Source organism: Muscardinus avellanarius (genome assembly GCF_963383645.1).
Source record: "Muscardinus avellanarius genome assembly, chromosome: 8".
Lineage (NCBI taxonomy): Eukaryota > Metazoa > Chordata > Mammalia > Rodentia > Gliridae > Muscardinus > Muscardinus avellanarius.
Genome location: NC_137794.1, coordinates 45,141,869 through 45,165,241, shown reverse-complemented (window position 1 = coordinate 45,165,241; position 23,373 = coordinate 45,141,869). Strand labels below are relative to the sequence as shown.

The window sequence follows — 23,373 nt, the reverse complement described above, 5'->3', positions numbered from 1 at the left end:
ACTTCCAAGTATATATTCGCAAGGCCTCCTAGAGTAATAACACAGCTTGATTTACGACTGAAACTGAAAAGCTTCGCCACAAAAACACAGTCCAACACCACCCCGCCCGCCGGCAGCGTCTCAGAGAAGAGAAAATGCAAGTAAAACACTGTTCACGAAGCGAAGACGAAACCGCAGGTTTTGTTTTTCCCGCGAGTCGGCAAAGGACCAACCGCCCGGGCTTTCCGTCGTGCTCGCGCCACTTCCGCTCGCGCACTTAAATTACGTCACCGCGTCAGTTCTCGCGGTATCGCTCGGCTGCTGAGACCCTTTAACCGGGGTCTCGCGAAACTTGTTTTACAGGTCCAGGAGTTAGCCTTCCACCCTCCTCCACCCCACCCCAACCTGTCCTTCCTTTCTCTTTCCCGCCCCTCTCTCAAGCGCGTGGCCTCCCAGTTTCCGATTCCAGACCGGAACCGGAAGTGAGGTGGGCGGGGCCCGAGAGCGGAAAACGCAGCGGAGCCAGAGCCGGACACGGCTGTGGCCGCTGCCCTGTCCACCGCCACGGGTCGCGGGGTGGCAGGGCTGCGAGGCACCAGGCTGAAGGTCGGCCCGGAGGCCGGAGGCCACGGGTCTCACCCGGACTGTCCGGGAGGCACCGTCCCCGGGCCCCCCGGGTGCCGCGAGGGATCATGTCTACAGCCTCCGCAGCCTCCTCCTCCTCCTCGTCTTCGGCCAGTGAGATGATCGAGGCTCCTTCCCAGGTCCTTAACTTTGAAGAGATCGACTACAAGGAAATCGAGGTGGAAGAGGTGAGCGAGGCCCGCCCCGCCTCCGCCGGGCCCCCGCGAGCTGCCTCCCGCGCTCTAGCTTGCGGGCTTTGCCCGGATCCCCGCTGCCTCTCGGAGGCCGGGTCCCGGGGGCTCTGAGCTGGCTGCCCCCTGCGAGCTTGTCTTTTCCCCTGGCTTTGGCTCTCTTGCCGAGTTTGAATTTGATACTCTGGTGTCTAGATTTGGTTCACCTTAAACAGGCGAATGAACTGGTGAGAATTTACCACTTACAGCCCCCATGTCTGTAAGTAGTAAATTCGGCAAACAACCTGGCAGTAGAGAAGTTGAAGTCGCTAGACGTGTGAAAGACTAAAGGTTGTGTTACGTTCGACTTCTAGTTCAGTGCCTGTTATGTAGGGATGCTCAATAAATGATTGTTAATTAGTAGATAGACACGTCTAATAAAGTGCGCCCCCCAGTACTGAATGTTTCTGTCTACAATACCATAGAGTTGTGCTGGTATTATTAAGTGTTTTACCTTCTCTTGGGCCAGTTTACAAACTTCACCATTAGTAACACACACTGGTCTATCATGAACATATGTTTCAGGTAGCATGTTCTGAAAAGAAAACTAATGATTACAGTGACAACCAGAATATAACACCAAACCAGAAATGACTGAGAACCTGAATCCAGGGCTGGGGATACTGCTCAGTGGTAGGCCACTTGCCTGACATGTGCAAGTCCCCAGCACTTCCCTCCCGCGCCCCCCCCCCAAACATCCATTCTTTATTCTTCAATAATTTACTTTAGAGTAACGTATTTCAGGGTACCTTTAATACAATGCTTCTTTTCAGTGTCACAGAGGGTACCTTGATTCGAAGGATCGTGAAATTTAGAAAAGTTAAAGCTTTGTATCTATATGTTGTTAAAAATGTAACTTGTTAAAAGTGGTTGGAAATATTATCTTCATGTAGTTACTGTATATCATTTTTTAGATTATGCACTTTGTATTTCCTATAACCATAATGCTGTAGGTCCTAGTGAAATATTACAGACACTGAACAGTATCCTTACTTTGAAACTCTAAAATTACCTTGCAGTAACAACAGTTGAAAAATAGTAAGATAAGTAATGTAACAAATATATTTCTTCTATGTTCAAATTTGGAAGAATAATGGATTCCTGAATTATATTTTTATACCATGGAATAACTTTTGAGAATATCCTCATCTTATAAGGTAGTGTGTGGTAAAAGCAAGGTTTGGGGTGTTAAAGGGGGATTCAGTATGTCAGATATGCCAAATCACCATTTGTGTGATTTAGCAGCTAGCTAGTTTCTTAACCTCTTTAAGCTAGTTAGTTTCCTTAGCTAAAATAGGAGAAAAGATTTATATTTTATTTTATTCATATAACAGATCCAATTAAACAGTATATACAAAACACCAAACACAGTGCCTGACACATATTGTTAGGAAATTTAGTTCTAGAGAGGAATAATGACCTGCTTTAAAGTTGCATGACTAAAAGAAGATATGTATTTTGAGGAAGAGAACATATTTTTGTGTCTTTTTTTCCCCCCACTATTGAGGGTATGATAAATTCCTTTTTCAGAAGCAGATAGTTGATCCAGCTTTTGTGGCTAACATTCTTTTTTAAGAATAAAAATTCAATGAGTCAGTATACAAGAATTGCAGTTTTTAAATAAACATTTACGTCTACTCTGGTGAACTGCTATGCTTGTAGACTACAAAATGTTAAGTAATAATAACTTATAATTTATAGTCTACCAAATTCTTTCACAGACTTACTTCATTTGATTCTTTCAACCTTAGTTTTTTCACACTACTTTCTAGAGCTTTATACATTCTTGCTTTATGGAATAATACTAGGGTTACTAAGAAAGAATTTGCTTTAAGGCTCTTTCCCCCAAAGCCATTCCATTTATGGTTAGGTTTTTATGTTTCCAGGAGCCTTTTAGTTATGTTTCAAAACCCTCTCCCATCCTCGTGTATTTAAGACATTTCTGGGAAGTGGATTTTTTACTTTTAGAGGAAAATTTCCTGCTACTATTAGGCAGTCTACTGTTTTAGTTCTGGTTTGGGGGTTTTTTGTTTGTTTGTTTGTTTGTTTTTTAGTACTGTGGATAGGACCCAGGGGCATTCTAACCTCCAAGGTATACCTCCAGCCCTAATTTTTATCCTTTATTTTAAAATAAGGCTTCACTATGTTGCTGAGGCTGGCCAAGAATCTGCGATCCTCCTGTCTCAGCCTCCCAAATACTGAGATAACAAGCGTAGCTTTTGTTCTTTTTCATTATTTAATACCTAGCTTGTTTTTACATTAAAGATTGAATTCAGACCTTCCTGATGGTGAAACCATTACATAATTTCTGTTATATTCCTCATTTATACACATTAAAAGTATTATATAATCTCTGGTGCACCAAGGGCACTCAGTAACTTTTTTTTTTTTTTTTTTGTACTGGGGGTACTACCTCCGGGCTATACTCCCAGACCTATTTTATACTTTATTTGGAAACAGGGTCTCACTAAGTTGCTGAGAGCCTCACTAAGTAGCTGAGGTTGACTTTGAACTTGTGCAATTCTCCTGTCTCAGCCTTCCAAGCTCTGGATTACAAGCGTGTGCCACCATGCCCAGCACTATTTTTTAACTTAGAGTCTTCTGTTAGGTTAAATCATGAATAGAGAAACAGAAAAAGATGATCCCCCCATTTTTTTTTCCATATTGCTTTCAGTGTAAATACATCACCTTTTAAATTAAGAAAATCATATTCTGTATTTTTCAAATGATATAACTGTATCAGCATTATGTCAGTATATTTAAAGACTATGTAAAAATTTCAACCACAGGCCAAATTTGTGATCATTTAATAGATACGCATTTCTAATAGATCAGCTATTTTAATCATTGCATTCCAAATATTGTGACTCAGTAACATTTGGTGCCTTTTAAATTTATTTGTGCTATCAAATTGTGTAAATTTTCAACTTCAGAAATCTACTTGGTACTTTAAAAAAAATCATTTCATTTTTACCTTCCTGGATTTGATTATAGAGAATGTTAAATTAAAGCCAGGCATGGTGGCACATGCTTGTGATCCCAGTACTTGGGAGGCTGAGACAGGAGGATCATAGGTTCACAGCCAGCCTCAGCTATTTAGTGAGGCCCTCAGCAACTTAGCAAGACCCTGTTTCAGAGTAAAGAATAAAAAAATAGGGCTGGTGGTGAATGCCCCTGGGTTCCATCCCCAGTACTGCAAAACAAACGAACAAACAAAATAAATTGTGAACTGTGTACATTTAGGATGAAATGGCAAGAAGTGATAAAAACAGTGATGTAGTAAAAGGTTGCTGGGCTGGATATTTAGAAAATTTAGATCCTGTATTGATTCTGCTGTACTGTATTTCTCTTAAGTCTCATAATTTGGGCATGGGGGAGAGAGCGGCGATGATATATCTTATTTTAAGGGATTGAACAAAAGTTCTCAAGGTTTCCCAGTTCTAATATAAAACACATTATTTCCAGTATTTATGTGGAAAGTGATCATGTTCTCCCATGAAATTTCATTAGTGATCAACTAATTTTGGTAGACAAGGCAAATGATATTCTTATTTTACAGATATTAACAAGTGGTCCTAAAGTTTGATTTGCCAGAAGCCACATGTCTAAGTAAATGATAAAGCTGGAATCGAATTTGAGATTTCTTGTTCATGAGTCATTAGCTCTTTCCACTAGATTTGCAGTATCACTTTAGTTCTTTCTGAAGTACTCTATAATGAAACTTTATTCTGGGAATGGGGATACAAAATACTGATTTTCTTCATAGTAGTTGGTCCTAAGCATGTAACTCCTTTGTGAACAGTATTACTGAGGTTTTCTGGAAGATGAGTAGAAAAATCCTGGGATTTACTCTGTAAACCATGACTTATTTAAAAAAAAAAAGTGGAATAAACAGAACAATTATGTTTCAGGTCCATGAACTTAAAACTGTGGCTGTAGTATAAGTTGAGGACCATAAACTATAATTTGAAAATTGAATTGATCCCAAAAGACTCCATTGGGGACAAATTTTAAACTAGGTTTTGAATAAAGTGACTGCGATGGAGTGGGAACGTCACTAAGATGAATTGTCTTTGCATTTGTTTCTGTACCTAGAGTGCTCTTCCCACAAAGCCTCACATGACTGATTCCCCCTTCAAGTCCCACCTCTGTGCCCTTTCCTTAGAGAAGCTCTCTCAGGCAACCTGCATCTTTGTCATACGGATTACTCTTTGTGGCACTTACCAGTAACCGAAATTGTGTTTGGTCCTCTTCACATTTGTAGCCTCCATTATGACAGTATAAGAATTAAATGCCCATCTGGTTCTCTTATATATACATGTGATAAAATGAGGGCAAGTGAGTTATGTGATCAGCTAAAGCAGAGTTTATACTAGAAATGAGATCTGGTTCTTGTTTCAGTGTTGGTTCCATTACACTTCATTATCCTTAGCAAATACTTTTATTTAGCAAAGGTAAAAGATGTGGTGTAAAGGGCCAAATGCCAATTTAGCCAAGTATTGGTGAACCTTTACTGAGGTACTAAAAAGACTCTATTTACCAGTTGCTTAAAAAGAGACAGCTAACGGATTGGCCACCACTATAGCATATGAGCAAGTATATTGGACAGATAGGGTCATTAAAACATATGTTCTTAGGCTTCATTAAAGAGACACAGAGGAGCTATGCTGGCACAGCCTGTAATACCAGTATTTGGGAGGCTGAGACAGGAAGACCTCAGGTTTGATGGCAGCCTCAGCTGTGGAGCAAGAGTCTATCGACCTAGAGAGACCCTGTTTCAAAACAAAACATACAAAGGTCTAGGGATTTAGGTCGGCAGCAGAATGCCCCCAGTACCACACACACACCAGAGACACACAGTCTTTGTTTTAAAAGCAAAAATAGCCAGGCATGGTGGCTCACACTTATAATCCTAGCAGTTGGGAGGCTGAGACAGGAGGATCGCACAAGTTCGAAGCCAGTCTCAGTTACTTAGTGAAGCTTTCAGCAACTTAGTGAGACCCTGTTTCCAAATAAAATATAAACTAGGTTGGGGTGTAGCCTAGAGGTAGAAGGCCCCTGGGTTCCATCCCCAGTACCACAAAAAAAAAAAAAAGCAAAAATATACCAGGAAAGGGAAATGTAGAAAAAACTTTAGCAGTGATGTGTATTTTGTATATCTAGATTATAAATATATGTGCCGCTAGAGAAAAACCTAAATTCCAGTGGTCTGAGAAAATTTAGTTTGTAGGTTTGTCAGTCACTATTTAGTTTTGGATATCCAAAGTAATATACTCTTCCATATGAAACTTAGTGCCTACTGATTTCAGTAAAAATCTGAAATATTTATTTAAGAGGTAGCCAACAGATAATTTTCGTATTGTGTATGTGTGGCATAAGAAAATAACCCGAGCATATTATTTGAAGGAAAGACTTATTAAATGGGTCAGATGTTTTATGGCAGGATTTAAAAGACTGCATAGAAAATTCAGAAGAGTGAATAATCAAAGCTTTGCCTTTATGTTATCAAGTCTGTCTTGTCAGCAGATGGTAGTTCCGCTCTGCCACAGTTTATTAATAGATATTGAAGTTCTGAAATAGTTAGAGGCCCCAAGTACTAACTAATAAACGTAAGATCTGTGCTTGTTCTGTCATGTTCCAGACTTCCAGCCAGAAGGATGGCAGCATAGCCAGGGGTCCATTCACTAGTCCCTATAACAGAGCCAAACCAAACTGAGAGCTGTGGTCATTGAACTAAAAATACCATGAATTGGAGACAACTAAGATAGTTATTTCATAGTAAACTAAGCACAAGGGCATACATCCTTTTCCATTTAGTTTAGACATTTTTTTAACCTGATATGCATGAAGGAATGATGTAATCTTTTATCCTAAACAAGTTAGTTTTTAAAGGAGGGACTGTTTTAACGTTTCCTTCCTCTGTTCTTCTTTCCCACTCCTCTCCACCCTCTTCCAGTTCTCTTACCCTGTTTTAATGGTCTCTATCCTCGTTTATCTGAAATTCTTCTTGTTGCCCATATTCTCGCTAGCTTCCACATGTGAGAGAAAGCATTCAGCCCTTGGCTTTTTGAGACTGTCTGGTCTCGCTTAGAATAATATTCTTTTAATTCGATTCATTTTCCTGCAAATAACATTTTGTTCTTTATGGCTGAGTAAAATTCCATTGTGTGTATATACCACATTTTCTTTACCCATTCATCTGTTGACAGATACCTAGGTTGATTCCATAATTTGGCTCCTATGAATTGTGATGCTATAAACATGGATATGCAGCTATCACTAGTGGCCTCACTTTAATTCTTTTGGGAAAATGTCGAGGTGTGGTGTGGCCATATGGTGGTTTCAGGACTTCTAAAACCTAGTCCTCTTTAAGCCATTTCTCCATTCTTCTTTTGGTTGTGGTACTGGGTTTCCTGGAAACCCTTCTACCTACGGGCTACACTCCCAGACACCTATTTTTTATATTTATATTTGGAAACATGGTCTTTTAAGCCAGCAAGGCTGGCTTCAAACCTGCGAAATCCTCCTGTCTCTGCCTCCCAAGCACGGGGATTACAAGCGTGTGCCACTACGCACAGCTATTTTTTTTAAAAGATGAGGGATTATTAAGAATGTCTTAAGTATTTATAGGCTCACCATTTTGAATGAATTTGTGTGATGGGGGATATACTTGAAACTTTGATGTTTTCTCTCTTTTTTTTTTTTTTGGTGGTACTGGGGTTCCTGGAAGCCCTTCTACCTCCGGGCTACACTCCCAGACCTATTTTATATTTTTGAAACAGGGTCTCTTACGCCAGCGCGGCTGGCTTCGAACCTGTGCGATCCTCCTGTCTCCGCCTCCCAAGAGCGGGGATTACAAGCATGCGCCACCACCCCCAGCCTCTCTTTTATGTATTTTTGATGAAAATTGATCTTTGGTGAAACAGGTATTGAAAATAATTAATGATAATGTCATAGAAACTGTTATACCATCCAGTTATGAATACAGTTTAAAAAGCTCCTGAACTTGAATTAGAAATTTGGTAGTAAGTAAAATGTAGGGTTTTTTCAGTATTTTATAATTTGAATATTAGGTTTTTCATTATTTACTTCAGTTGCCAATATATCTCAGGAGTAGCTCTCTATACCATTCTCTTCTATTGACCAGTCATATGCAGGGAAAACATTGGGTTGCTGTCTGTAGTGTGCAACGTTGACTTACCCCTTCTCTAACAATGTACGTAATTTCTCTGTGTGCCTATAAATTTTTCCCAAGCTATTTATTTTTAAAACATTTTCTTGGAAGTATATATACTTACATACATATACCTCCAAGTTATGCTTCCTGCCCTTTTTATTTTTTATTTTGAAACAGGATCTCATGGCAGTGGTTTCCACCCCCTTTCCCCCAGGTCTGGGGATGGAACCCAGGGCCCTATTTTTTATTCTTTATTTTGAAACAAGGTCTCATTAAGTTGCAGAAGGCCTCATTGAGTAGCTGAGGCTGTCTACAAACCGTGATCCTCCTGTCTCAGCCTCCCAAATGCTGGGATTGTAAGCATGTACCACCACACCTGGCAGTTTCCACATTTAAAAAAATATTTCCAAATGGAAAAATCAGACACTTAAGACACTTGTTGTTTGGGTGTGTGTGTGTGTGTGTGTGTGTGTGTGTGTGTGTAAAACACATACATTGCAAAAATTGATGCAGTATTTTAAAAACAATGGGAGATAAAACAGTTAACAAAATTCATTATAGTTCCATAATAACATCTGATTGTAGCGCAGGTTAGATGCTTTTAAGATAAAACCTTACCAGAATGTGAGAATTGGCTTAATTAAAATAAGATGATACAGTCTGACTTTGAACTACAATACCCTGAAGTAAGGGACAGATAATGGAGTGAGTATTTAACATGTTGGACTTGAGGTGCTTGTAGAACCTCCACCTTCCAAAGGCAGTTTTAACTATATCTTGAGTGTGGGAAGAACACCCGGGTGGGAAGATTTGAGAGTATGCAGTTAGGCCGGGTTTAGTGGCGCACTTTGTAATCCCAGCATTCAGGAGTTATAGACCGAAGGATCTCGGTTCGCAGACAGCCTCAGCTACTTAGTGAGTGAGGCCCTTCACAACTCCATGAGACCCTGTTTCAAAAAAAAAAAAAAAGACTAAAAAAAAAATAGGACCAGGGGTGTAGCTCAGAGGTTGAATGCCCCTGGGTTTCATCCCCAGTACCAGAGAGAGATAGAGAGAGAGAGAGAAAGAAAGCAGTTATAAGATTAGAGAGCTAATTGAGAAAAGAGGACCAAAGATAGACCTTAAGAAATTATTAATATATAAGTTAGTATATAAGATTTGGACAGAGGAAGAAAAGTTAATGAAGGAGGCTAAAAAGAGCTATTTCTTAATTAGCCTTCAGTTGAGTACATTGGTTGTTCTAATTTTTGTTTTTCTAAACTGACACCAGTGGTCTTTTCATACCTGTTTAATTACTGCTTAGAATTAACACCAGAAATAGAATTGGTGGGTCAAAATAAGCACATGTTTAGGTGTTGATACATAATTACTGTCATCTGGGGACTCAACTGGCCTAGAGCATCCAAGATGTCTCATTCTTACCTGGCAGAGTGGTGCCATTGTCTGCTACAAACTCTTGGACTCTCAACCAAATGCTCAGCTGTCCCTTGTATGTCCTGTCCATATCAGTTGGGCTTCTTAGAGAAGGGTGGATTCCAAGAGGAAGGAAATGGAGCTGCTAGGCTTCTTGAGCGCTGGTTTTGAAAGGTCCAAAACATCACTTGCCCTATAAGTGATGGGAGGAGTCCTTGGGCAAACTTGAGGGAAGAAGATATAAACTCCTCAATAAGGGAATGGCAAGGACAGACAAGGAAAGAAGAAATCGAGGCAACCATCTTCAGTCTAAAACCTTTTTCTAAACAGTTAAAAATCTAATTTGAATATAATCTTTTGAAAAGGTGATTGTTATTGGTTGTAACATACCTTCTACTTTTTTTTTGGTGGTACTGGGGGTGGAACCCAGAGGCTTTCTACCTCCGGGCTATACTCCCAGGCCCATTTTATATTTTATTTGGAAACAGGGTCTCACTAAGTTGCTGAGAGCCTCACTAAGTAGCTGAGGCTGGCTTCAAACCTGCGTGATCCTCCTGTCTCAGCCTCCCAAGCGCGGGGATTACAAGCGTGCGCCACCACACCCGGCCTTACCTTCTACTTTTGAGTAACTTTTTCTAATGCTTCCTCTGTATAGGGCACTGGACCAAAATGCTCTAAGTATTTGTAGAACCTGGTAGTGATAGTGTTGTTGCTATTGCTGCTGCTGTTTTTTGCATCATGAGACATAACTGAAAGCTCAGATTTACTAGTACCATGGTATTGAATAGATAACTGCATTTCATCGAGCCTTGGTTTTCTCCTAAGGCAAAATAAAAAATCTAATGTATTCACTGGGATATGATGAGACTTAAATTTCATTTTATACAGCAAATGAATTTCATTTATTTGTAAAGTGCTTTAAAAATTATACAGTAATCTCTTAGAATCTATGAGAGATTGGATTTAGGACCCCCTGTGGATACCAGAATCTAAGGATCCTCAAGTTCCTTATAATGAAATGGCATAGTGTTTGCATATAACCTACATACATACACTGATATATTTTAAATCATTTCTAGATTACTTATAATTCTTAATACAATGTTGTAAATAGTCATACTGTATAGTTTAGGGAATAATGACAAGGGGAAAAAATCTGTACGTTTAGTAAAGATGTAATTTTTTTCAAATATTTTTTTCACACTGGTTGAATCTGTGGATGGGGAACCCTAATAAACAATGGTGACTGTATGCTCCTAAGTGAATACACGGTTGTATTACTGTTATACAGACAATAAAATTGGCTCTTTTTTAAAATGTTAGTTCTTGAAGAAAGGGATGAAGAGGATATTGTAATATACTGTTTTTTTTTTTTTATATACATCATCTGCCACTCCTCTGTAGCTTTCCATATTTGTGAAGCCCATTTGCTGAGTCTGCCAGCTTCTTAAATGAGTGGATGGGATACGTATAAATCCTTTCTGCCCTTTAATCCCTCAGCCTATTCTGGAAAATGAGGAGGGGATGAGGTCTTTAGCCCTTTAATGGACTCTCTTGCCTTTGGCTCTCTTCAGCTGTTAAATGTTAAAAAAAAATAAATAAGCCGGGTGTGGTGGTGCATGCTTGTTATCCCAGCATTCTGTAGGCAGAGACCGAAGGATCACAGTTCGTGAACAGCCTCAGCTACTTAGGCCCTTCACAATTCAGTGAGACCCTGTTTCAAAAATAAAAGACTAAAAAATAGGTGTGGGGGTGTAGGTTGGAGGTAGAATGCCCCTGGGTTCCATCCCCAGTACCGCCAAAATATGTGTGTGCACGAGCTTTCGCACGCGCGCGCGCGCGTGTGTGTGTGTGTGTGTGTGTGTGTGTACACATTATTGCTTAGTCTTGAATTTCTTTTCTACCTCACTATCATTCCATGAAGGCAGGGGTCATTTCTCTACATAGGCTTTTTTCTTTTTATCCCTAGTATATTTATACTTACACCATTTAAAAAATGAAGTCATTTTTGATACACAGAAATTTACTTTTTAAACATTGAATTTGTGCTGTAGCCTTCTTTGAGTTCTTAGCAGTTACTTCATATAAGTGTGTGTGTGTGTGTGTGTGTGTGTGTGTGTGTGTGTGCAGCCTTGAACATCTTGCTTTTATTATCATTGTAGATCCTGTTACTCTGCATGTAAAATATCTTGAGGCTCTAATGCGAATGAAGACTTTTTGAGACTATGGGCTCTCATCTTACATGAATGTACCGATTTTATATTATAAGGTGGCTTAGAAAATTGCTTTCTCAAGCAAAAGTGAAGAGTTTATCATATCCTCGTTTGCCTATAGTTTGTCTTCTTGTTTTTATGTTGAATCTGAGTCCGTCATCATCTCATCACTAGGTGGCACTTGTGAGTCACAAATAGTCACAGGCACCCAACACAATTCTTGTGAACAAGTATATGTTCCACAAATATAGGTAATATTTGGAATCCTATGTGGACATTCCTCAGAGTAGAAAAAATAGAGTTCTACGAATTACCCGTTGTTTTGGTGTAAATACACAGTTGAAGAATATATTAAATTACTTATTCACTGATAGTAAATAAAGTGATATCAATAGGTGGTCTGATTTTTTTTTTTTTTTTTTTTTTTTTTTTTTTGCGATACTGGAGATGGAGCCCAGAGGCTTTCTACCTCTAGGCTACACTCCCAGGCCTATTTTATACTTTTTATTTAGAAACAGGGTTTCACTAAGTTGCTGAAAGCCTCACTAAGTAACTGAGGCTGTCTGTGAAGTGTAATCCTGCTGTCTCAGCCTTCCAAATGCTGGGATTACAAGGATGCACCACCATGCCCAGCTAGTCTGATCTTTTTGTATATCTTCTTAGCCTAATGTGGCCATAAAGTAGAAAAAATTTTAGGACCAGTTTGCTGTTTATCTTAATTTCTTATGAGAGAAGTGAGAACTACAGCTCCATACACTGATTCCTACCTAACTCTAAGCACTTAATCTTCTTTTGTAGTATTTATGGAAATGCCTGGGTTCTTTGTTTTGTTTTGTTTTTGGTGGAACTGGGGTTCCTGGAAACCCTTTTACCTCAGGGCTACGCTCCCAGACCTAATATATATATATATATAATATTTTTTTTTTTTGAAACAGGGTCTCTTAAGCCAGCAAGAACCTACACGATCCTCCTGTCTCTGCCTCCCAAGCGCAGGGATTACAAACGTGTGCCACCACGCCCGGTGAAATGCCTGGTTTTAACTTAAGAACTGTAAGCATCTCTGTTTTACTGTTGAGAAAACAGAAGCTCAAAGACATTAACTTGCCCAGTATTAAGAGCTAATAAGTGTGCCAAGGCTGCATATAAACTCAAGTCTGCAAGGCTCCAGAGCCTTGGCATGCTCTTTCTGTTAATCTAATGGTGCCAGGTATCCATTACCCACTTGTGGCTAAGGAACTTGATGACCTGTGCAAATGACTGGTGTTGGTTTGTTTCTCTTATGAGAGGTGTGGAGGAGAGCACGAGCCCTGAATGCGCAGGGCTAGGAAGTATAAAAGAAAAAGCCATCAAAGGGAAGACTAGCTACCAAAGATATTGGCATCCTACACAGTTTTGCCTAGCTCCTGCCCTGCCTCCTATAAACCAGTAACACCCAGAAGGTGAATATAGAGTATGTATAATAAGTACATGCTCTAGGATTTTGAACCTGAACACTTTCTGACCATGTGATATTGTATAAGTTGCAACCATGTGGCTCCACTTGCTTACCTTTAAAATAGATGAAGTGCTTGGGGGCCCTGACAGGAAAATCACAGGCTTGAGATGAGCCTCAAGCAGTGAGGCTCTGAGCAACTTAGTGAGACCCTGTTTCAAAAAAAAAAAAAAAGCTTAGAGAGATGGAATGCCCCTGGGTTCAATCCCCACACAATCAAAACAAAACAAAACCGGGAGGGGGGGGGAATTAAATGTCTTAATGTCTTAGTGCATGAAAAAACACAAAGAATAATACCTGGCACTCAGTAAACATTTAGTAAATGGTAACTATTTGGCTTTATTCATTGAACTACATGAGGAATGTGAACCAGGCCTGGTGGCACACAGCTGTAATCCCACTACTTGGGAGGCTGAGACAGGAGGATTGGATCATGAATTTGAGACCAGCCATAGTGACTTAGCAAGACTCTTAGCAACTTAACAAGACCCTGTTAGAAAATAAGAAATCAGTAAATAAACAATAAATGACTAGGGGCATAACTCAGAACAGAGAGAGAGAAAGGTACTGCTGGGGCCAGCCGGCAAAAGTACGGGTTCCGAAGAGAGGCGTAAGGATGAAGAATTCAACTCTTTAAGAGTTTGATTCTAAGAATTTTTTTATTCTAACACGGGGAGTGGGGGGGGGGGAGCGCCAGCCTGCTATCTCTACTGGCTGACCCCTGCTCCTGGGTCAATATCTCTATTGGACCGACTCTAGGTTTATTTCTCTAGAGGTATTTATACAGTTACAGGTCAGTCAATATCCTCGTGCTGTCACCACCAGAATACAATAAAGACCAATTCAAAGCACATACATTACAGGTAAGTTAATCAGTACCCTTGTGCCATCACCGCCTGATCTTCTCCCAGACCTTTTACTTTGAACTTTCCATGACCCCAAAACTTGTTGATTCAGGGTGAAGGACAGTCAGCTGAATCAGAAATATTCTTTTAGGGGAAAACCTTAATGGCTCCCCACAATTTCCCCTTTCTTATTATATTCAAAGAAGACTGTGTCTGTCTTAGGTTGTTTCCTTCCGGTATCAAGGATTACCTGTCTTTTGATAAACTGTATATCTTGTTTTAGGTTTCCTTGTCCCACGGAAAACTTACCTGTCATTGGCTACCAGCCTCTTAAATGGGGGTACTTTTCAAACATAAATTGTGCACTTGTACTAAATAAAAAATGTTTTCACTTTGTCCTAAGACAACACTTTGTCTTGAGTCCCCAATAAACAAGGTATTGGGAATATTATGTAAAATAGGCATTTCAGTAAGACATTTCCTCCAATTAACACTATGATTTTTACATGTTAAATCAGTTTAACAGTAAACAAGTTATTAGTGGGCTAACCTTTTTTTCTTCTTTCCCTGTGTAACCAGGGCCCCACAAGACCAAACCTTTAACAGCACAGTTACTACTTGTCTGTAATACAATGGGTGTCAACTGCAGACATCCCATCTTTTTTGAATAACACAGTTATTATCAGTCTTTGTACATGTCTGCAATACCATGGGCATCAACTGCAGACATCGAATCTTTTTGACATTTTTAGAAAAACAAAAGGGTGTCCCAAACAGCTGGATACGTATGGGATGATCTGGAACATAAGCCCATGTTTTAGTCATCAGCATTAATCCGAGAGTCTTCTATTTTTGCTTGATCCATATGTCGCACCAGCCGCTCTGGTATCCACCGTGCATTATCTTCATCCTGTGAGAAAACACAAACATGCCCTCTTCCCCATATAAGTATGGGGGCGGGACCTTTCTAAATTCCTATACAAGGATTTTTCCATTTTATTAGAGCAAAATTGTTTTGGAGGATGGATGCTAATATCTATCTGTTGCTGTGTGACCAGTTTTGTCAGCATTCAAGAAATTAGTAACACCTCCTTGAACCAGTTTTGTCGGCATTTAAGAAATCTAATAACACCTCCTTGACTATCAGGGTCTTCAGTAACCAGGAAAACTCTCAATCCTCTAGTATCTTTTCCGTTTTCTGCAGCCCAATTTATAGCTGCCTGAAGCAGTGATATTAAAGATAACAGCTCATCTCTATGGTACTGAGCAGCAGTTTCCTCAAGCTGTTCCTCTTCTTCAGTATCTAAAGTATCCTCATCTTTAGGAAGCTTAACACAAAGCATATCTTTTAACATATGTGCAAAAAAGTAATTTTTTGACCCATTTTATATTACAACTCTTACATTAGGCGCCTTCGTGTTCTTAATTTCTCTAGCACAAAGCATCTTTTTTAACTAATCCATTGCATATTACAACTCCCACGTTTTTCACCGCCACCACAAATCTTCGAGCACACTTCTTTTCTATTCAGCGGTGTCCTTCACTAAATCCTCAGTTTCAGAATCTCCCCATAAGGGCCACCACCTACAGGGGTCAGCCAGCAAAAGTACGTGTTCCAAAGAGAGGCATGAGGATGAAGAATTCAACTCTTAAGAATTTGATTCTAAGAATTTTTAGATTCTAACATGGGGGGGGCAGCCTACTATCTCTACTAGTCAACAATTACTCCTGGGTCAATATCTCTATTGGGCTTACTCTGGGTTTATTTCTCCAGAGGTATTTATACAGTTACAGGTCAATCAATATTCTCTTGCTATCACCACCAGAATACAATAAAGACCAATCCAAAGCACATACATTACAGGTAAGTTAATCAGTACCCTTGTGCCATCACCACCTGATCTTCTCCCAGACCTTTTACTTTGAACTTTCCATGACCCCAAACCTTGTTGATTCTGGGTGAAGGACAGTCAGCTGAATCAGAAATGTTCTTTTAGGGGAAAACCTTAATGGTTTCCCACAAGGTACATACTGCTTTCTGTGATTTATGAAGTAGAATTTGAGCCATGGCTAAAGTGCCTTTACATCCCAGATAACAAATACTATTGGTATAGGTAGTATTATTGCCCCGTTTTTATGCTATAGTGTGTCCATATGTAGATTAAAGTCATTCTATTATCCTAGCTATAGTCAGCTTTGTTACAAGAGAGTTGTAAGTTTATCTATCTAAAGTAAAGGTTCCTATCAAGACATAACTGATATACAGAGGGCATTATATGTGTGACAAATTAGGATCACCTTGGTATTAGACTGTCAGGCATTGAAGCACAGAGTATTGCTTGCTAGCTTATGTACACTTGGAAAAGTTGGTTTGCTTTTTTAAACTAGGTACTTCATCTGTAAAATGAGGGTAGCATTATTACCTGCTTCCTATAAACTCTGTAAATGAGGTGATATGTATAAAGCGCTTAGGTCAGTGCCTACTTTATATACATTGTATAGACAAGAAGCTGAGAGATTGGAGTAGATGGCACTTAACTAAGGTGCTGTCCAATGATAAATCTATAGATTTTGTTCTAACAGATAAAAATTAATTTTGTTTTTTACTATTGTTATTTTTAATAGTTTGGGAAATTTTAAACATTTATAAAAATAGATTAGCTTAACAGAGATGAACCCATGTGATACTCACAAACAATAATGTGATACATGGCTGATCTTTGTAATAGCATTTTCTAAATAATGATATGTTTTGGTTATTACAAAATTCTCCCACCTAAGTGTGCAATTCAGTGATTTTTGCAAATTTACCTAGTTGTTAGCCATCACAGTAAATCAGTTTTTAACATTTCATCACCTTGGCAGGATACCAGCTACCCATTTACATTAATTCCAGCTTTCACCCTGAGCACCAGGCAGCCACTAGTCTACTTTCTAACTCTACAAAGTTTTCCTTACTGGAAATTTCATATAAATGGAATCTTATGTGGTTTCTAGCATCTGGCTTATTTCACTTAGCATAACATTTTTGAGGTTCATTGGTGTTGTTGCATGTATCAGTAATTTCTTTATTTTTCTGCTGAATACTGTGACACTGTATTACTCTATATTTTTATCCTCTCCCCTTATCGCTTTTCTTTACATTTACTCAAAAGCTATTTTAAATTTTTAAATTTTAAATATGATAGCTTAAAGCATTTGTTATACTTATTATTGTATGTTCCCACTTTTTTCATTTTTCTGAACCATCTTGTCTATTCATTTGCCTTGCCTGTTTTAATGTTTTTCTCTACAATAAACAAATTACTTTGTTTATGCTTCCATGTATTGCTTTTGCTTGTTGTTTTGGTTTTATTTGAGAATGAAGGAGTACCTAGACCTTTTTCTTTTTTTGATTTTTTTGGTATTGAGGATTGAACCCAGGAGCATTCTGCCTCTTAACTACATCTTTAGTCCATTTTGTTTTTTTATTATGAAACAGTGTCTGGTTAAGTTTCTGAGGGTCTTAATAAGTTGCTAAGGCTGGCCTGAAACCTGTGATCCTCTTATATCAACCTCCCAAGTACTGCGATTATAGGCATTTGCCACCATGCCTTGCTAGGACCATAAACTTTCAAAAATTTAAACAGTGCCTTTCATTATCTCCTCATTTTAATGAAAATTAATTCTTATTAAAGTGGCAAATGCAAATATTGGTAATTGCTAAAATTTTCTTTAATCAGATTCAGTAATTGTCTTCAGTGTTATATTTAGACTGGATCTATTTGCTTCTGATTCTCATGAGATTTTCTTTTAACTTAGGTTGTTGGAAGAGGAGCCTTTGGAGTAGTTTGCAAAGCTAAGTGGAGAGCAAAAGATGTTGCTATTAAACAAATAGAAAGTGAATCTGAGAGGAAAGCTTTTATTGTAGAGGTAAGTTGAGAGTTATTCTGTTATGTAATTATCTACCTGAGATACTCTGTAAATTTGATATCATAAAAGACATTGTTTCTAAATTGTCATTTCTCTGTATATGTGAACATCAACAATTTGAACCAAAGGTAATGTCATAGGAATATTTTTTAACACTATTTATAATGTTTTAAAATTAGGGAAAAAGAGGCTTCTATTTAAATGAATCTGTTCCTCAATTTAAAAAATATAGTCTTGCTAGGCATAGTGGTGCACGCTTGTAATTCCAGTATTTGGGAGGCTAAGATAGGAAGATCTAGGCTCATGGACAGCCTCAGCTACTGAGGCCTGCCTTCTGCAACTTAGTGAGACCTTGTTTCAAAATAAAGAATAATAAATAGGGCTAGGGTGTAGCTTGGAGGTAGAATGCTCCTTGGTTCAATACCCAGTACTGCAAAAAAAAAAAAAAAAAAAAATATATATATATATATATATATATATATATATGTAAATAAATAAGTAAAAGTAATCTCATTCATATAATTCAAATCATTTCAAGGCATATATTTTTAGTTTTAGTTTTGAAATAGTAGTGATATTCTCTAAATCTTCCCTGTGCATTTTAAACAATATTTTTAGAAATTTAAATGGATTATTTTAATGAAAGATAATTTTGAATTTGACTTTTTTCATTTACCATGAAAACTTAAACTTCTTTTTTTTTCAGATTGAGTAATGGAGAGTTCAGCAACTATGAAATTAGCATGTTAGATATGTTTATTTTATTAACTTTGTTATTTTGCATACTAGATCACAACACTTAATTAAATCCATGTTTTATATTTTAACCTTCATGGTAAATGGATAAATAGCTTCTGTCTTACAAATCTTCTGAATTCATATCTCTGCTTTCATTGAATCAGAATTTCAAAATATACTTTGTGATTTTTAAAATAACATGGAGAAATGCGAACTTAATTATGCTATGATGAAGTGATCTGTAATTGGCTGAGTTGAGAAAAGCTGATGAATGATTTAATGTCATCATGATATAAAGTGATCTCTGGTAGTATGCTTTAGGACTCTGGCCTCAGCTTTACCTTAGTCACGATTTTTGTTTAGATAAGGTCAGTGATGATATAGTGTTGTATTGGCAGTTTCACAAAGCTGAATGAAATGGCATATGTGTTCAATGCTAGGAATCACAAGTCCAAAAGATCATATAGCATGTGGAAAAAAACTTTAATGAACGTTATACATATACATAATTTAAAAAGTCAAATGATTCTCTAGGATTTTAAAAGAAACTTCAACAAACTATACCTCCTCCCATCCAGATTTTCTGCTTTCCAGAGACATTTGAGTTATCCCTTCATTCATGTTTAGAGTCCCTCAGTCCAGCCGCTATTTGTTATACTTTCTCTAAAGGATTAAACTCTAGTTTCCTACTGAAACACTGTGAGGTAATTGTTGAGATTTGAAATCAGGGAAGGGATTTTGGGTTTAACTTTCAGCAACTTCCTCCCCACCCATATTTATTAGCTCAGTTTCATAGGTACCTAATATTACCACTCAACCTCATGGAGGTTATATGAAAAAAATCTGGTTGCTTCACAGTTTTGTTTTGTTGCCAATTTATTAAGTAGCTCCTTTAAGTCAGCTGTGTCAATTAGTGCTAGTCATTAGATTTTCAGCTTCCAGAAAGGTATGGTTTTCTCATTTTACATTCTCTTCATCCTTCAGAGTTTATGCCTTTAAAAAAAAAAAAAAAGAAGAAGAACTTACATTGTATTGAGTGAGGTGGGGTCAGGGATAAATGAATGATCTGTTACTGAAACTCAGTGCTGAAATGAGATGAAACATAAGTACATATTTATATGTAATAAATATAGTAAGTAGTGATTTTATTTTTTGTTAGGACCAAGAAGTTCATAAATGCTGTCTTTAGGGAGATAAAGCTTTCTAGTAAGCATATAGTAAAAAGATTTAGAGACCTTAGTGGACCTAATATGAGCCAGCAGCATAATATAAATTACAGAGAAGAAGAAAGGCAGAAAGAGTAAGAGGGAGAGAAGAAAGCAAGAAGCAGTTTCGTGAGAAGATACATTAACCCTTTTTGTTTCATCATCCCAGTTGTGAAACAAATATAAAATAGTTACATGTTGATTTATAACATATATTTGAGCTCTAGGTTATAGTTTCCAGCCCATTTTAATGTAGTTGTGTCATTTTGGTTGAAATACTCACAGAATTGAAAGTCAAGTAGATCAAAGTTCCACTCTACCTACAGAATTTTTAACATCTCATTTAATCCTCTTTAGGCCTTAACTCTTAAGTTCTTGTCTTTAAAACAGAAATAAAAATCTACTTTAGAGCTGTGTTGATTATATAATAACAAGTAAAACCTGGGTCACAGGAGAGTAGGTAGATAGACTCTTCAGCCACAGGTGGGAAGATGGTCATGGCATCTTTCTTGGGCTCTGGCCTGTGTAGAGCTCAGCTCAGAGCCATCCCTGGGATGGGATCCTAACATTCTTGTAGTTTCTTTGTTTATGTACTTATCCTGCCTTGTTCATACAGTACTATTACAGCACTTGTATATTGCTTTAATTTGTTGACATGATATCCAGCTGAACTATTGGAGGTCAGGGATTCTGTGTCATTGTTGGTAGCTATGTGGTATTCCCAGTGCCCACAACCATAGTGCTTGCTAGATGTTAAGTAGTAGTTGTTGAATGGTTTAACCAAACTGTTTGTATGACCATAATATTTTAAGTGTTGTGAAATCAGGACCTAAAATTGACCACTTTTTTAAAAAAAAACCTTAATTTGTTACAGCTTCGACAGTTATCACGTGTGAATCATCCTAATATTGTAAAGTTATATGGAGCCTGCTTGAATCCAGTAAGTTTGTTTCTGCTTTGTTGTCATTTATCTAAAGGAAATGAGATGGCAGATATATGCAAATGAGTAGTTTATGAAGCTGTTTTGTAGTGCTTAGATGTATTTCTGAAAAAAGTTGCATTTTACACTTTTGTTTGTAATCTTTTAACAAAAAAGTGTACGGAAGGACTTGTTTTAGTTCTTTGACCTCTTCTACATGTCCATTGACCTCATCTACTTATCAGCACTGGAGAAAGTTTCCAGCAGTTTGTGATTATGTCTTTATATTTATCTTTCTTCTTAGTGGACTCCTAGAAAACAAGATCTTATGTCATCGATAACCCCTCCCTCTTTTTTTTTTTTTTAACTTAGCACCATTCACATAATAGAGGCCAAAAGAAGAATTTTTAATGCATCTATAAAATCAAGAACATCATGGGCTGAATTAACTTACCTCTTCGGGGTTCTAGGATATGACAGCTCTAGTTAATTCTTCTGGCATGTTTTTTTTAGGTGTGTCTTGTGATGGAATATGCTGAAGGGGGTTCTTTATATAATGGTGAGTGTCATTAGACATTCTTTATCTGGTAGATTAAAATAATTTGAAAGTTTTTAATACAAACTATAAGATGTGTTAGTGTTCTTCATGATTTATCAGCAGAATTTCAAAAGAAAGTAGTTTTTAAGAAACTATTATAATTAAAAGTAGTTTTTAAGAAACTATTATAATTAAAAGATGGTATGAAATTTAGAATTCTAAACATCAATTTTTAATTGATGGTGATTTTCATGTTAAAGGCATTTAAATACAGTGGTGTGTGTGTGTGTGTGTGTGTGTGTGTGTGTGTGTGTGTTTACTGGGGATAGAACCCAGGGGCATTCTACCTCTGAGCTATATTCCCAGTCTAATTTTCTCTTGTTTTGAAATAGTCTCACTAGGTTGCTTGCTACTTGCTCAGCCTGTCCTTGAACTCATGATCCACTTGTCACAGCCTCCCAAGTACTAGGATTGTGGGCACAGCTCATTTTACCACACCTAGCTAACAATTTGGCTTTTAAATGATTTAAAAATATCTTCAAAGCTGGGTGTGGTGGCAGTCGCTTGTAATCCTAGTACTTGGGAGGCTGAGACTGGAGGAGGATCACAGGTTCAATAAGTAGTTGAGACTGAACAAGGAGTGAGACAACAGCTTCAATTAGTGAGACTGTCATCAACCTAGTGAGACCCTATTTTAAAATAAGAAATAAAATAGGACTGGGAGTATAGCTAAAAGGTAGAATGCCTCTGAGTTCAACCCCTAATAACACACACACACACACACACACACACACACACACACACACACACAGTAATGATGATGATAATAATAATAATAATAAAATATCTTCAGACTTTTTATTTTTGCCTACTCTCAGCTTTGAGCCTTCTCATTTTAGATCATTTTAGAATCATTTTTCCACTCCATTCTGCTTTATTTTTAAAATTAAAGATGTGGCTGGGTATGGCAAACACCCCCTTGTAATCCTACTATTTGGGAGGGTGACATCAGAGAATCATGAGTTCAACAACAGTCTCAGCAAGTAGTAAGACTCTCATCAACCTAGGGAGATCCTTTTTCCAAATAAAACTAAAATAGGGTTGAGGGTATCGCTCAGAGGTAGTATGTCTCTGATTCATTCCCCACTGCCGCCGCCACACACACACACACACACACACACACACACACACACACACACGGAAACTCACTTCACAAAACATTTTAATTGTAACAATAAGAATGTTGTGTGCTATTTATTACCTGTATTAGAACAAAGCTTTTTCACCCTAAAATATAACTATGTATCGTGTTATTTCTTATAACACGATACATAGTTATATTTATTTTTAAATTAACAATCTTATACACAAATTTATTGTCTCTTATATAAAATAGTTACATTTATATTTTAAATTAACATTATTTTATAAAAACTTTAACTTGGCTGGGCATGGTGGCACATGCTTCTAATCCCTGTGCTTGGGAGGAGGAGACAGGAGGATCACACAGATTTGAAACCAGCCTTGCTAGCTTAAGAGACCCTGTTTCCAAAAAAAATATATAAAAATGGGTCTGGGAGTGAAGCCTGGAGGTAGGAGGGTTTCCAGGAACCCCAGTACCACAAAAAAAGGAAAAGAAAAAGAAAAAAATCTTGTATTTCCTGCCAATGTATTCCTCATTGTTAATAAGTATCTAGTACCCCTTTGTTTATGTGAACTACTAACTGGTTTTTAGGTGTTTTAGGTAGTACAGTTGTAACATTTTCATACAACCATCTTGATTTCGTACCATTTCTCTTATAGTATGAAAAACTGCTTATAATTTATAGTACTGTGTGAAGGACTTTATCAACTTGAAAAAGTATGGTAATGTGTATTAACTTTACTTGAATGTTTAATATTTAATAGGGCTCCTATTAAATGTTGGCTACATAGATGGCAGTTATCAACTCAAAAATATTAGCTTTTCCATCATTTTGATTTAGAAACGAGTTAAAAGCTGGACTAAAGGAAGCATGTGTAGAAAAATATGCAGTCCTATGTTCTGATGGAACTTGCATTCACATTGTATCTTTTGTTATATGCAAT

General features: G+C 37.7%; 1 protein-coding gene across 4 annotated transcripts in view; it reads left to right on the top strand.

The window, feature by feature from the left end:
* Window positions 1-671: 671 nt before the first annotated feature.
* MAP3K7 (mitogen-activated protein kinase kinase kinase 7) overlaps window positions 672-23,373 on the top strand; it is a gene marked incomplete at both ends in the record, with an annotated part of 68,705 nt that continues 46,003 nt past the window's right edge. For all 4 annotated transcript variants that reach the window (XM_080700672.1, XM_080700671.1, XM_080700674.1 and 1 more), the window contains 4 exons: window positions 672-791; window positions 17,775-17,885; window positions 20,703-20,768; window positions 21,261-21,306. In XM_080700672.1, the coding sequence (XP_080556798.1) occupies window positions 672-791; window positions 17,775-17,885; window positions 20,703-20,768; window positions 21,261-21,306 (343 nt within the window). The remainder of the gene's footprint in view (window positions 792-17,774; window positions 17,886-20,702; window positions 20,769-21,260; window positions 21,307-23,373) is intronic.